Source organism: Macaca thibetana, chromosome 16, assembly GCF_024542745.1.
Source record: "Macaca thibetana thibetana isolate TM-01 chromosome 16, ASM2454274v1, whole genome shotgun sequence".
Classification (NCBI taxonomy): Eukaryota; Metazoa; Chordata; class Mammalia; order Primates; family Cercopithecidae; genus Macaca; species Macaca thibetana.
This window is the reverse complement of record NC_065593.1, coordinates 35810992-35825498: the sequence shown is the minus strand read 5'-3', so window position 1 is coordinate 35825498 and position 14507 is coordinate 35810992. Positions and strand designations below refer to the sequence as shown.

The following is a 14507-nucleotide window of genomic DNA, read 5'->3' as shown; positions in this document are numbered from 1 at the left end:
AAATACTGTTATAAAAATAATTTTCTATTTTAACATTTCTTCTCATCCTTCTCACACTTCTAATTTTCAGGTGTATATTTGGGTATTAAACGAAGAACAAGAATACAAAAGAGCTTTCGATTTGGGAGCAACTGGGGTGATGACAGACTATCCAACAAAGCTTAAGGATTTTTTGCATAACTTTTCAGCATAGAAAAAGAGGTACTTAGAAGTGTTGAAGGAAAAAATGAAGACCTAAGAAAAAAAATTTCATCATCATTTCCCTAAGCCATTTCCAGAATGGTAAAAGGTTTAATCAGTTTTTATTACCTCATTTTTAAGCCTGTATGAGAATGTAGAAACTATATATTATATGTATATTTATTTTAAATAATATTATATATTTTATGTTTGTAAATTGTTTAGAAAGATAATTGGTTATGAGATGTAAGTTTTAATTTCTTAATATGCATTTTAGTTTCTAGATCTTACACAGAAATCTTGATTAATAACATACACAGAAATGTACATACTACATCATCTATAGAAATCTTGATCAATAATCTAGAAACTAGGTTATCTAGGTTATTGATCAAGATTTCTGTAGATGATGTAGTGTTCTATTATAAGTAATTCTGGAATCAAAGACTGTTGGATACATTTGGCATTGGGCTGAGTGGGTGGCTCACGCCTGTAATCCCAGCACTTTGGAAGACTGAGGCAGGCAGATCATCTGAAGTCAGGAGTTTAAGACCAGCCTGACCAACATGGCAAAACCCCATCTCTACCAAAAATACAAAAATTAGCCAGGCGTGGTGGTACATGTCTGTCATCCCAGCAGCTCTTAAGGCTGAGGCACGAGAATTGCTTGAACCTGGGAGGCAGAGGCTGTAGTGAGCCAAGATAGCACCACTGCACTCCAACCTGGGAGACAGAGTGAGACTCTGTCACACACACACACACACACAAAAATGGCATTAGCCTTCACTGGAATACAATCAGTTAGTTAGTAAAAGAATTTTTTTTTTTTTTTGACATGGAGTCTTCCTTTGTTGCCGAGGCTGGAGTGCAGTGGCACCATCTTGGCTCACTGCAACCTCTGCCTCCCAGGTTCCAGCTATTCTCCTGCCTCTGCCTCCTGAGTAGCTGGGATTACAGGTGCCCACTACCACGCCCAGCTAATTTTTGTATTTTTAGTAGAGACAGGGTTTTGCCATGTTGGCCAGACTGGTCTCGAACTCCTGACCTCAGGTGATCCACCCACCTCGGCCTCTCAGAGTCCTGGGATTACAGGTGTGAACCACTGCGTCTGGCCAGTAAAAGAAATTTTGAAGGCCACTGCAGCTATTTGTTAGTGTCTTGTTATTTCTAGGTGCATCTTAGTTAAAGGGGAAAAATAAAATGGAAAAAGCTTGGAAATCAGTGATGTGTAGTTATCTGGCAAGTTATACATAATTAGCAGCAGTCAGACTCAAGAAAATAAAAGTTGATTAGTTGATCAGAAATAAAATCTGTAGAGTGAATTAGATTTCTGAGTTGATGTTGTTAATGGAACATTCTATTTGAGACCTTTATTCAGGTGTGTAACAATTCTACCATGTCCATTTTTTTAAGCATTAAAAATGAACTTATCAGTTATAAATTAAGACAAGATCCAAATAGTTCTATTTTTGTGTTTCCTCTAAAAAAATGTAAGATTTTCACTTTTGGCATTGACTAACTGAGCCTACATCTAGATTTTAAATACCATCTTGAATCCTAATAATTATATTAAACTGATGAAAGTGCATATGATTGTTCCTAACACTTATGAACCCCCATAAAGATGTTCCTGATCTTTAAAATTCATTAATCTGAGTACTAAGTAGAAACAGAATTTTCCAAAGCATTAGACATCGCTTTCTCAGTTTATCTGAAGAGACTTCGTGTACATCTGTTTCTAATATATTTGACTAATTTTCATGATCTCAGATTGTGAGGTAAATGTAACCTGGAATAATAAGTGTCTTTTACCTAGATTACGTCTCTCATTTGGAGTTTGGCAATGAAACAGCTATGAAGAATGACTGTACTCCCCCATCTGTCCCTAGATGACATAAATATCATTTGCTTTGTTGTTTAAACTGAAATAAATTTTCCAAGAACAAAGTAAGGGTTCTTCATTTTTTTTTTCAGTTTTAGTTCCAAATATGCTTTGTAGATATTTTTTTTTTGCAGAATTTAATGAGGTGATGCTTTAATCATATGAATAATAAATGCACCTGAGATTTCGCTCTAGTAAAAATAAAAGAAAATATGGAAACACTTTTATGGTAAGAAAGTTACTTCTTGGCATTTGAACAAATAACTTGGGCGGATAATCCATTGAATCAGTCATTTTCAATTTCACTTATTGTAACTTATGGTTATAGCTGCTAGGGATCATTTTGATCATCTTTGATGGAATTCTTTTTGTTATTTCTCCTTTCTAAATTTTGCTTTGTTATGATTCAGAGGAGATCATATTAAAGGGCCAGCTTATATCTTACGTAAACCAGTAGAAGATAAAGTACCTAACAAGGTAAAGATGTTTGGAAAATAATGTTTCAAAAGTTTGGTGGTTTTTGGCCGGGCGCGGTGGCTCAAGCCTGTAATCCCAGCACTTTAGGAGGCCGAGACGGGCGGATCACGAGGTCAGGAGATCGAGACCATCCTGGCTAACACGGTGAAACCCCGTCTCTACTAAAAAAAATACAAAAAAACTAGCCGGGCGAGGTGGTGGGCGCCTGTAGTCCCAGTTACTCGGGAGGCTGAGGCAGGAGAATGGCGTGAACCCGGGAGGTGGAGCTTGCAGTGAGCCGAGATCCAGCCACTGCACTCCAGCCTGGGGGGGGACAGAGCGAGACTCCGTCTCAAAAAAAAAAAAAAAAAAAAAAAAAAAAAAGTTTGGTGATTTTTATAGTCAAGGTGACTTTAATTTTCTTAATAAAAACATAGTAATTTATAACAAGGAAGTTGATCATCATTCAGTTAACATCCGAATTCTGCTTTCTGATAGGGGCATCATGTTTGTTTGTTTTTAGAGACACAGTCAGGCACCATGGCTCATGCCTGTCATCTCAGCACTTTGGGAGGCTGAAGTGGGCGAATCACCTGAGATCAGAAGTTTGAGATCAGCCTGACCAACATGGAGAAACCCTGTCTCTTCTAAAAATACAAAATTAGCCAGGCGTGGTGGCACATGCCTGTAATCCCAGCTACTCAGGAGGCTGAGGCAGGAGAATCGCTTGAAACTGGGAGGCAGAGGTTGCAGTGAGCCAAGATCATGCCATTGCACTCCAGCCTGAGCAACAAGAGCGAAGCTCCATCTCAAAAAAAAAAAAAAAAAAAAAAAAAAAAGAGAGACAGGGTTTTGCTCTGCCACCCCAGCTGGAGTGCAGTCGCTCAGTCTCCACTCACTGTAGCCCCAATCTCCCTGGCTCCGGTGATCTTCCTACCTCAGCCACCTCAGCCTCCTGAATAGCTGCCACTACAGGAGTACACCACCACACCCTGCTAATTTTTGTGTTTTTTTGTAAAGACGAGGTTGAGCCATGTTGCCCATGGCTCAAGCAATCTGCCCACCTTGGCCTCCCAAAGTGCTGGGATTACAGGCACAAGCCAATGTGCCCGGCCTCAGAATTTCTTAAAGCTCTAATTTCTGGCAAGGGTCAGTTCTAGAAATTGAGGAGTGGGGCAGGACTATAGGGAGTCATCTCATGGCCACACTGTGAAAAAAGAATGGCTGTGATGGGTTGAGAAAACAGAACATAAATCATAAATCATAGTATGCTCCAGTATGGGAAACCATTAACATATAATATAATCAATGATTTTGCCTAAAGTTATGCAACATGGTGACCCCAGAAAAAATCCATTGAAAAAAAAATCAAAAGAGATTCTGCAATAGATAAGAGTGACAAGTCAAGGGTGGCCATGAATGCCAGGTTGAAGAGTTTGTTCTAAACTGAAAGTCATAAAGCTCAAGTAGATGGCTAAACTTGAGGCAATAAAAACAAGAACCAAAACTGCTAGGCAATAATACGACATAATGATTTCAGTCCCAAAAGAAAAATGTAAAGAACAGTCTGTAACCAGGCCCCAAAACAAAAGCAGAACTAAAGAAGTCAGTTGCAAGCGTCAGAGAGGAAATCAAAATGCTGGGAGCATACTAAGACATTTTCTGTGCCTCATTTAGATAGCATTGAAAAATTAATGTTTGGAAAGTTGATCATCCTATAATCTGAAAGAAAAATACAAGCCTAGAGCAGAGAACAGTCCAGAAACCAGGTCAGAAGTCTAAACAGGTTCATATAAATCTAAATTGCCATTAGATTGCATAAAAATTTGGTGGCCAGGTGCAGTGGCTCACGTCTGTAATTCCAGCACTTTGGGAGGCCGAGGCAGGGAGATAACTTGAGGCCAGGAGTTCAAGACCAGCCTGGCCAACATGGCAAAACCCCGTCTCTACTGAAAAAAAAAAAAAAAAATTAGCCAGGTGTGGTGGCGCATACCTGTAATCCCAACTACTCAGGATTACACAAGAATTGAGGCACAAGAATTGCTTGAACCCTGGAGGCGGAAGTTGCAGTGAATTGAGATGGCACTGCTGCACTCCAGCCTGGGCAATAGAGTGAGACTCTGTCTCAAAAAGGAAAAAAGGCCAGGCATGGTGGCTCACTCCTGTAATCCCAGCATTTTGGGAGGCTGAGGTCAGGAGATGGAGACCATCCCAGCTAACACAGTAAAACTCCGTCTCTACTAAAAATACAAAAAAGTAGCCAGGCGTGGTGGCACGCGCCTGTAGTCCCAGCTACTTGGGAGGCTGAGGCAGGAGAATCACTTGAACCCAGGAGGTGGAGGTTGCAGTGAGCCAAGATGACGCTGCTGCACTGCAGCCTGGGCGACAGAGCAAGGCTCCATCTCGAAACAAAGGAAGGAAGGAAGGAAGGGAGGGAGGGAGGGAAAGAAAAGGAAAAGAAGAAAGGAGGGAGGGAAGGGAGGGAAGGAAGGAAGGAAAGAGAGAGAGAGAAAGAAAGAAAGAAAGAAAAGAAAGAAAAAGAAAGACAGACAGACATGGTAACATAAGTAGGAAAACAATAAATCTATGTGTCTCTGTAAAGGAAAAATTAGGCCAGGCACAGTGGCTCACGCCTGTAATCCCAGCACTTTGGGAGGCCAAGACAGGTGGATCATCTGAGGTCAGGAGTTCGAGGCCAGGTTGACCAACATGGTGAAACCCTGTCTGTACTAAAAATATAAAAATTATCGCCGGGCGCGGTGGCTCACGCCTGTAATCCCAGCACTTTGGGAGGCCGAGGCGGGCGGATCACAAGGTCAGGAGATCGAGACCACGGTGAAACCCCGTCTCTACTAAAAATACAAAAAATTAGCCGGGCGCGGTTGTGGGCGCCTGTAGTCCCAGCTACTCGGGAGGCTGAGGCAGGAGAATGGCGTGAACCCGGGAGGCGGAGCTTGCAGTGAGCCGAGATCGCACCACTGCACTCCAGCCTGGGCTGGGCGACAGAGGGAGACTCCGTCTCAAAAAAAAAAAAAAAAAAAAAAAATTATCAGGGCATGGTGGTGGGCGCCTGTAATCCCAGCTACTCTGGAGGCTGAGGTAGGAGAATCACTTGAACCCAGGAAGCGGAGGTTGCAGTGAGCCAAGACCATGGCATTGCATTCCAGCTTGGGCAACAAGAGCGAAACTCCATCTCAATAAATAAAAATTTAAAAAGGGAAAAAATAGGCCGGGCGCGGTGGCTCAAGCCTGTAATCCCAGCACTTTGGGAGGCCGAGACGGGCGGATCACAAGGTCAGGAGATCGAGACCATCCTGGCTAACACGGTGAAACCCCGTCTCTACTAAAAAAAATACAAAAAACTAGCCAGGCGAGGTGGCGGGCGCCTGTAGTCCCAGCTACTCAGGAGGCTGAGGCAGGAGAATGGCGTAAACCCGGGAGGCGGAGCTTGCAGTGAGCTGAGATCCGGCCACTGCACTCCAGCCTGGGCGACAGAGCGAGACTCCGCCTCAAAAAAAAAATAAAAAAATAAAAAGGGAAAAAATAATAAGAGCTAGTGACTGGATAAGCTTAAAAGAAGAAGGGAAAGTCACAAAGCTGCAAAAAAAAAAAAAAAAAAAAAAAAAATGGGGAACTGGAGAAGGGAAACAATGTGGTGGTAAAGATGATGAATGTGGGTGCACTTGAGTTTGAAAGAGCAAAAAGAAGTTTGAGTGGCTATGCTTTAGACATATTAGTCCTTGGCTGAAAGGCTAAATCTGGAGGAATAGATTTAGGAATTTCCTGTACTTCATAGGTATGAATTTGCAAAGTTGCTCTTTAGAGGTGATATTAGTTGCTTCTCAGTATTCTACTTGCAATTTGAATAGTACCATGCCACCAGATGCCTAGGTTGTGAATAGCATGGGTTCATACCCTAGTGAGATGGAATGATAATGTACAACATAACAAATGATCTCATTTATGCCTTTTTCTTTCAAAAGTAGACAGCTCTATCAAAACAGACATAATTTTTTTTATTTTTTTTTGAGATGGAGTCTTACTCTGTCTCCCAGGCTGGAGTGCAATGGTGCGATCTTGGCTCACTGCAACCTCTGCTCCTATATTCAAGCGATTCTCTTGCTTCAGACTCCCAAGTAGCTGGGACTACAGGCACACAGCACCACACCTGGCTAATTTTTATACTTTTAGTGAAGATGCGCTTTCACCATGTTGGCCAGGCTGGTCTCGAACTCTTGACCTCAAGTGATGCACCTGCCTCAGACTCCCAAAGTGCTGGGATTACAGGCATGAACCACTGCGCCCAGCCAAAACAGGCATAATTTTAACTCATCGCATTATTTATGAAAAGAATACAAGTACATTAGTCTTGTTTGTTGAGTAGTTTTAAAATTTAGTTTTTTAAAGTCTTAAAATAACAAGGCAGGTCCTGGATAGCCTCTCCCAGGCAAGAGGAGGCTGAGCAGGTGTAGCAGGTTACCCATTCTCACTTTGATGAAAGCTGCTCCATTTTTTTCTGTTTTGTATATGAGTTCCACATAAAATTGATTTGAAATAGGAATTTTCTGCAAAAAAAAAAACCTTTTTTGCGTTTGTAATCTTTGATCTAAGATTTTTCCCCTCTGGACTTTAGAACCTCCCTCTCTCCCCTCCTCTTCCTCTCTTTCTTCTTCCCTCCCTTCCTTCCCTGATAACTCACTCTAAGCCTTTAAAAAAGTCAGTCAGTTCCCTTAATGTTTTATGATTTTTTTTTTTTTTTTCTGGTCAGAAACTTCTCAAGAACAACCAATGGGTGGGGAAGGAGAGGTGAGAGACAGGCATAGGATATAACAGCTAATTCACAAGTGTCGATGGCCAAGAAACATGAAAAATGTTTAACCTCCTTCATAATAAAAGACTTACAAAATGAAATGATAATGAATATGATACCAATTCCCGACTCTCAGGTAGGCAAGAATGAGTGTTGGTGAGAGGATAGGAGAACAAGCACTCATAAACTGTTGGTAGGAATATAAATCGACAGAGCCCACCCCTCCACCCGCCCCCCCCTTTTTTTTTTAAGACAGAGTCTTTCTCTGTTGCCCAGACTGAAGTGCAGTGGCATGATCACAGCTCACTGCAACCTCTGCCTCCTGGAATCAAGCAATCCTTCCACCTCAGACCCACGAGTAGCTGGGACTACAGGTATGTACCACCATGCCGGCTAATTTTTGTATTTTTTTTTTTGTAGAGACAGGGTTTTGCTATGTTGCCGAGGCTGGTCTTAAACTCCTGGACTCAAGTCATCTGCCCACCTCAGCCTCACAAAGTGTTGGGATTATAGGTGTGAGCTACAACACCCGGCCTTGGCAGAACACTTAGAGGATAGATTTGACAGTACCTTCAAACACATCCTTTCATCAGAAATTCCACTGCCAGGAATAATATTCCAAGAAAAAAACAGGATGAATGTCCAAAGATACACATGCAGAATGAAAAATTGGAAACAACCTAAATATACAACATTGAAGGACTGGTTACGCCAGGCATGGTGGGTCACACCTGTAATCCCAGCACTTTGGGAGGCTGAGGCGGGCAAATCACTTGAAGCCAGGAGTTCCAGACCAGCCAACATGGTGAAACCCCATCTCTACTAAACATACAAAAACAATTCAGATGGGTGTGGTGGTACAGGCCTGTAGTCCCAGCTCCTTGGGAGGCTGAGGCATGAGAATCGCTTGAACCTCCTGGGAGGCGGAGGTTGCAGTGAGCCAAGATCACACCAGTGCACTCCAGCCTGGGTGACAGAATGAGACTTCATCTCAAACAAAACAAAACAAAACAAAACAAAAAACAGTGAGGAAGGCCGGGCATGGTGGCTCATGCCTATAATCCCAGCACTTTGGGAGGCCAAGGCAGGCGGATCATGAGGTCAGGAGTTGAAGACCAGCCTGGTCAACATAGTGAAACCCTGTCTCTACTAAAAATACAAAACAAAAAAATTAGCCGTGCGTGGTGGCGGGCTCCTGTAGCTACTTGGGAGGCTGAGGCAGGAGAATTGCTTGAACCTGGGAGGTGGAGGTTGCAGTGAGCCGAGATCGCACCACTGTCCTCCAGCCTGGCCAACACAGCGAGGCTCTGTCTCAAAACAAACAAACAAACAAAAAACAGAAACAAAACAGTGAGAGAGGCAGTGCATTCCATTCCAAGGCATCTGTGAGCCCACAGAGCAGACACCATGAGAAAAGCTCACCCTCCCCAGTTGAAAAAATTTATGAACAAGAAATTATCATTGAAATTAAATGGTGGCAGACATGTCCAAGAAATATTGTGGAGATTTGATCCCTTTATGAATCTTGTGATAGATGAATGTGTGGAGATGGCGACTAGTGGGCAACAGAACAATAATGGAACGGTGGTAATATGAGGAAATAGTACCATGTTAGAAGCCTTGGAATGAGTAAAAATAATGGCTGTTCAGCAGGGAAACCCATGCCCTCTCTCCATAGGGCCTGTTTTACTATGATGTAAAAATTAGGTCACGTACATTTTCACATTAGACATTTTGTTAAACAAACTTTCATAATAGTCAACAACAACAACAACAACAAAACCCAAAAACAAGGGACTGGTTAAATAAATTGTGACAGATCCTTATAAAATATGACTGTTCTATATCTACTGATATGAGAAAATTAAGTGTAAACACTAAGCCACAAAATTGTGTATTGTGTAAATAAAAAATATTCATCTTAAAGGTCTGAAATGCTATCTGCCAGTGTTAATAGTGTTTTTTCAAAATTGCGGTAAGAAGGCTCACGCCTGTAATTCCAGCAATTTGGGAGGCCGAGGCGGGTGGATCACCTGGGGTCAGGAGTTTGAGACTAGCCTGGCCAATGTGGTGAAATGCTGTGTTTACAAAAATAGAAGAATTAGCCGGGCATGATGGTGGGTGCCTGTAGTCCCAGCTACTCGGGAGGCTGAGGTGGGAGAATCGCTTGAACCCAGGAGGCGGAGTTTGCAGTGAGCCAAGATTGCGCCACTGCACTCCAACCTGGGCAACAGAGCAAGACTCTGTCTCAAAAAAATAAATATATAAATACAGAAATAAATATGATGAAATCATTCAACTCAGTTGTGATTTCACAAGTCATCAACAAAAGAGTTGATCATTGAAATTAAGAGAAAAAGCTGAAGGAAGAGTTCAGAAGGAAAAAGAATGACCCAGAAAGTCAAGTTTAAAATATGTCCAAGGAAGAGAAAGTGTGGTCTGAGAAATAGAAGCAAGGGAGAGTACGTCTTCAACCCCACGAAAACAGAATTTAAGAGAAAAGGTAGGCTGGGCGCGGTGGCTCAAGCCTGTAATCGCAGCACTTGGAGAGGTTGAAGTGGGCGGATCATTTGAGATCAGGAGTTCAAGACCAGCCTGACCAACATGGTGAAACCTGGTCTCTACTGCAAATACAAAAAATTAGCTGGGTGTGGTGGTACATATCTGTAATCCCAGCTTCTTGGGAGGCTGCAGCACGAGAATTGCTTGAACTCAGGAGGTTGCAGTGAGCTGAGATCGTGCCACTGCACTCCAGCCTGGGCAACAGAGCAAGACTCCATCTCAAAAAAAGAAAGAAAGAAGGTGATTATCATCAGTGCCCAAAATAGAATACTAAGATCAAAGAAGGCAAGGGCCAGAAAAGAGATAACTGCATTTTTTTTTTTTTTTTTGAGACAGAGTTTCTCTCTGTCACCCAGGCTGGAGTGCAGTGCCATCCTCATGGCTTACTACAGCCTTGACCTCTTAGGCTTAAGCGACCCTCCCACTTCAACCTTTACAGTAGCTGAGACTACAGGTGTGCGCCAGGACGCTTGGCTGATTTTTGTATTGTTTGTAGAGATGAGGCTTCGCCATGCTACCCAGGTTGGTCTCAAACTCCTGAGCAATCCACACTCCTTGGCCTCCCAAAGTGCTGGGTTTACAGGCGTGAGCCACCGCACCTGGCCTGCATTTGTTTCAAAAGGAGGCCTCTGTAACTATGGTTCATTTATCTCTATAGTTGATGGAACTGATATGATATTGCAAAGGAATCAAGAGGACTGAGTTATACTAAATGAGGCTAGTAAAAATCAGCCACTTATTCACAGGAATTAGAAAATCAAGACATTTGAAAGGGCAGCGGTATCAAGTGAGTTGTGTTCTATGTGGGAGGCTTATAAATGTGTGAAAACAAGAAGGCGCTAGTGGAGAGATTGGAGATATTGGAGAGAGAGGACATGTGATCAATGATCTCTTCAAGACTGTGTGGCTTGTAATTTATTCAACGAATCATTAGATTCGTTGAATGCCTGCCTTGCCAAGCACCTGAGTCACAGCTGTGAATCATACCGAACATTTCCTGCCCTTGGTTCTTATGGTCTAGTTAAGCAATCCAGACCAGAGAGAAGAGAAGGAAGAAGTATCTTTTTATATATATACTTCAAGAAAGGATGGGAAGCTAAGTATGAAAGACTGGGATGGGCCAGGCACGGTGGCTCACGCCCGTGATCCCAGCACTTTGGGAGACCAAGGCGGGCAGATCACCTGAGGTCAGGAAGGAGTTCGAGACCAGCCTGGCCAACATGGTGAAACCCCGTTTCTGCTACAAATACAAAATTAGCCAGGCGTAGTGGTGCAGGCTTGTAATCCCAGCTACTTGGGAGCCTGAGGCAGGAGAATTGCTTGAACCTGGGAGGTGGAGGTTGCAGTGAGCCAAGATTGTGCTACTGCACTCCAGCCTGGGCAAAAAGAGCAAAACTCCATCTCAAAAAAAAAAAAAAAAAAACTGGGATGATTTGCACTTGAAAGAGGATAGAGTAGCAAAGCCGACTAGTGTGGTCTGTTACTCTTCTTATAGGACATCAGTCCTATAGGATTAGGGCCCGCCGTTATGACTTCACTTAACCTTAATTACCTGCTGAAGGCCCAGTCTTCAAATACAGTCACACTGGGGGTCGGGGCTTACACATATGAATTTGGTGGGGGAGGGGGGCGTGGGGGGCACAATTTAGTTCATAACAGGTGGGGATGGGGGTCAAAGTGGAGAGCTGGAGATTGGTTATGTGCGAGAGGAGGCAGAAAAGGAAGGAAAAGGAAGGAGGGAAAAGGAAGCCCTTGGCAGCTGACCACAGAAGGGTTACGAGAGAGAAGAAATCTAGTGTAGCCAAGGATTGTCAGAAAGAAGTTGTGTATTTCTTCGTTTCCTAGGATACCTACTTGGAGATTTGGAGTATTGATAACAATCTAGATCACTAGGGAGAGGAAATAAACTTTTCAAAGGTTTAAATTATTTCGAGACATAGTCTCACTCTGTCACCCAGGCTGGAGTGCAGTGGCATGATCTCGGTTCACTGCAACCCCCACCTCCCACGTTCAAGTGATTGTCCTGCCTTAGCCTCCCGAGTAGCTGGAGTTACAGGCATGTGCCACCACGCCCTGCTAATTTTTGTATTTTTAGTAGAGATGGGTTTCACCATGTTGGCCAGGCTGGTCTCAAACTTCTGACCTCAAGTGATCTACCCACCTCGGCCTCCCAAAGTGCTGGGATTACAGACATGAGCAACCGCACCCAGTCTCAAACGTTTAAATTCTGATTAATTTGAGGAATAGTGAGTTTGAAAGTTTGGGCATTGTTAAATAATGGTAAATGTTACATTTATGTGAAGTTTAAATTTTTATTCACATTTACATGTATTCCTGTGTTTCTTACGACAACCTGGTAGAGTAGTTGAGATGATCACCTTTCTGGTTTTGTTGTTGTTGTTGTTTTTTTTTTTTTTTTTTTTTTTTGAGACGGAGTCTCACTCTGTCACCCAGGCTAGAGTGCAGTGGTGCAATCTCGGCTCACTGCAAGCTCCGCCTGCCAGGTTCACGCCATTCTTCTGCCTCAGCCTCCCGAGTAGCTGGGATTACAGGTGCCCGCCACCACGCCCGGCTAATTTTTTTTTATTTTTTATTTTTAATAGAGACGGGGTTTCACCGTGTTTGCCCGGATGGTCTGGATCTCCTGACCTCGTGATCTGCCCGCCTTGGCCTCCCAAAGTGCTGGGATTACAGGCATGAGCCACCGCACCCGGCCCACCTTCCTGTTTTTTATATGAAACTGTAAGTTACATGATGACTTCAAAGGGAATGTACAGGGTCACCTGGCTAGAATCGGTGTGGTTGGGTCTCCTTAACCTTCCCACCCACTCTGACTTTTCTGATTTGTTTTCCATTCACCATTCAATGCTGAGAGAAATGTAAACAGCTGGGAGAAAGGGCAGTTGCAATGTTACGCTATAGAAAGTGAACTTTCCAAATGAAAGCTACAAAACAGAAGAGTCCCATGTGCCAAATGTATTTACTGTTCCCTTGTTCCCTGACTTAAACACTATTAATAGCATTTGTGGAGATGGGAATCAAGCTGCTATTCCCATGAATAACGGAAACCACTGCCTGTGGGAACAGATGGAAAACTATACCACTACCTTTTTGAGAAATTAAGAAATCCCAGGTAAGAACAAAGTAATATTAAACATTTGTCATTAAACACCCAGAATTGGTTTGGCTTATACAACTAGATAGATGAATGGTGGGGTCACTTACTGAGATGGAGAAAACTGAGAAGGAAACAGATTTCCAATGGGAATGTGAAACATTCTGATTCAATTCACATTTTGAGAAACATTATCCATCGCTTCTCAGCCTTTTGGCTAAGATCAAGTAAGAGACATCCCAAGCCCAAGTATGCATACCTTAGGCTCTACAAAATGACTAGAAAACTTCAACCCTACTTTGAAGGAAGGAATTCAGTTAACATTTATTTAGTACCTTTTGTATGCCAGGTGGCTATCACACTCATCATCTTATTTAATCTTCACCACAGTCTTGTGAGATAAGTAGTAGTATTTCTGATTTACAGATGGGGAAATAGAAGCTCAGATGGGTTGAGTGACACACAGAATTGCACAGATAGTAAGGTGACAAACCTGGTGTTCAAACCTGTCCTTTTTTTTTTTTTTTTTTTTCAAGACGGAGTTTTTGCTCTTGTCGCCAAGGCTGGGGCGCGGTGGCACAATCTCGGTTCACTGTAACCTCCGCCTCTCGGATTCAGGTGATTCTCCTGCCTCAGCCTCCTGAGTTGCTAGGATTACAGGTGCTCGCCATCACGCCCGGATAATTTTTGTATTTTTAGTAGAGACGGGGTTTCACCATGTTGGCCAGGCTTATCTCAAATTCCTGACCTCAAGTGATCTGCCCACCTCAGCTTCCCAAAGTGCTGGGATTACTGGCATGAGCCACCGTCCCTAGCCTTTAATGCTAAATCTTGAGAGAGCAAGATCAAAGCTGTTTTCACCATAAGGACTGCTATTCTTTCTCCATAACCTTTATCACTAAACTTCTTAAATAATACTATGGAAAGAGTGACGTAAAAGAAATAAAATTTGACTGAATGCAGTGGTTTATGCCTATAATCCCAGTACTTTGGAAGGCCGAGGCAGGAGGACTGCTTAAGGCCAGGAGTTCGAGGCCAGCTTAGGCAACACAGCAAAACTCCATCTCTACAAAACTCTGTTTTTTTTGAGACAGAGTCTCTCTGTGTCACCCAGGCTGGAGTGCAGTGGGACGATCTCGGCTCACGGCAATTTCCACCTCCCAGGTTCAAGTGATTCTCCTGCCTCAGCCTCCCAAGTAGCTGGGACTATAGGCACATGCCACCATGCCTGGCTAATTTTGTATTTTTAGTAGAGAAGGGGTTTCATCATATAAGTCAGGCTGGTGTCGAACTCCTGACCTCGTGATCCACCTGCCTCGGCCTCCCAAAGTGCTAGGATTAAAGGCGTAAGTCACTGTGCCCAGCCTTTCTACAAAAAAATTTGTTTTTAATTATCAGGGCATGGTGGTGCACACCTGTTGTCAGAGCTACTCGGGAGGCTGAGGAGGGAGGATCACTTGAGTCAAGGAGTTTGAGGCTGCAGTCAGCTATGATCATGTCCA

The 14507-nt window shown here is 43.2% G+C and overlaps 3 protein-coding genes across 7 annotated transcripts in view; 2 read left to right on the top strand and 1 right to left on the bottom strand.

Annotated features, from left to right (window-relative positions):
- GDPD1 (glycerophosphodiester phosphodiesterase domain containing 1) overlaps positions 1–2127 on the top strand; it is a 61193-nt gene extending 59066 nt beyond the window's left edge. The window contains exon 10 of the mRNA XM_050764752.1: positions 71–2127. Within this exon, the coding sequence (XP_050620709.1) occupies positions 71–193 (123 nt within the window). The 3' untranslated portion in view covers positions 194–2127. The remainder of the gene's footprint in view (positions 1–70) is intronic.
- The window catches only part of SKA2 (spindle and kinetochore associated complex subunit 2), a 976874-nt gene that overhangs the window by 164421 nt on the left and 797946 nt on the right, over positions 1–14507 (bottom strand). The window lies entirely within an intron of this gene.
- LOC126939437 (small nuclear ribonucleoprotein G-like) lies at positions 5558–9610 on the top strand. The gene has a single exon (XM_050764813.1). It carries the CDS (start codon positions 8736–8738, stop codon positions 8922–8924), a length of 189 nt encoding a protein of 62 aa, XP_050620770.1. The 5' UTR covers positions 5558–8735; the 3' UTR covers positions 8925–9610.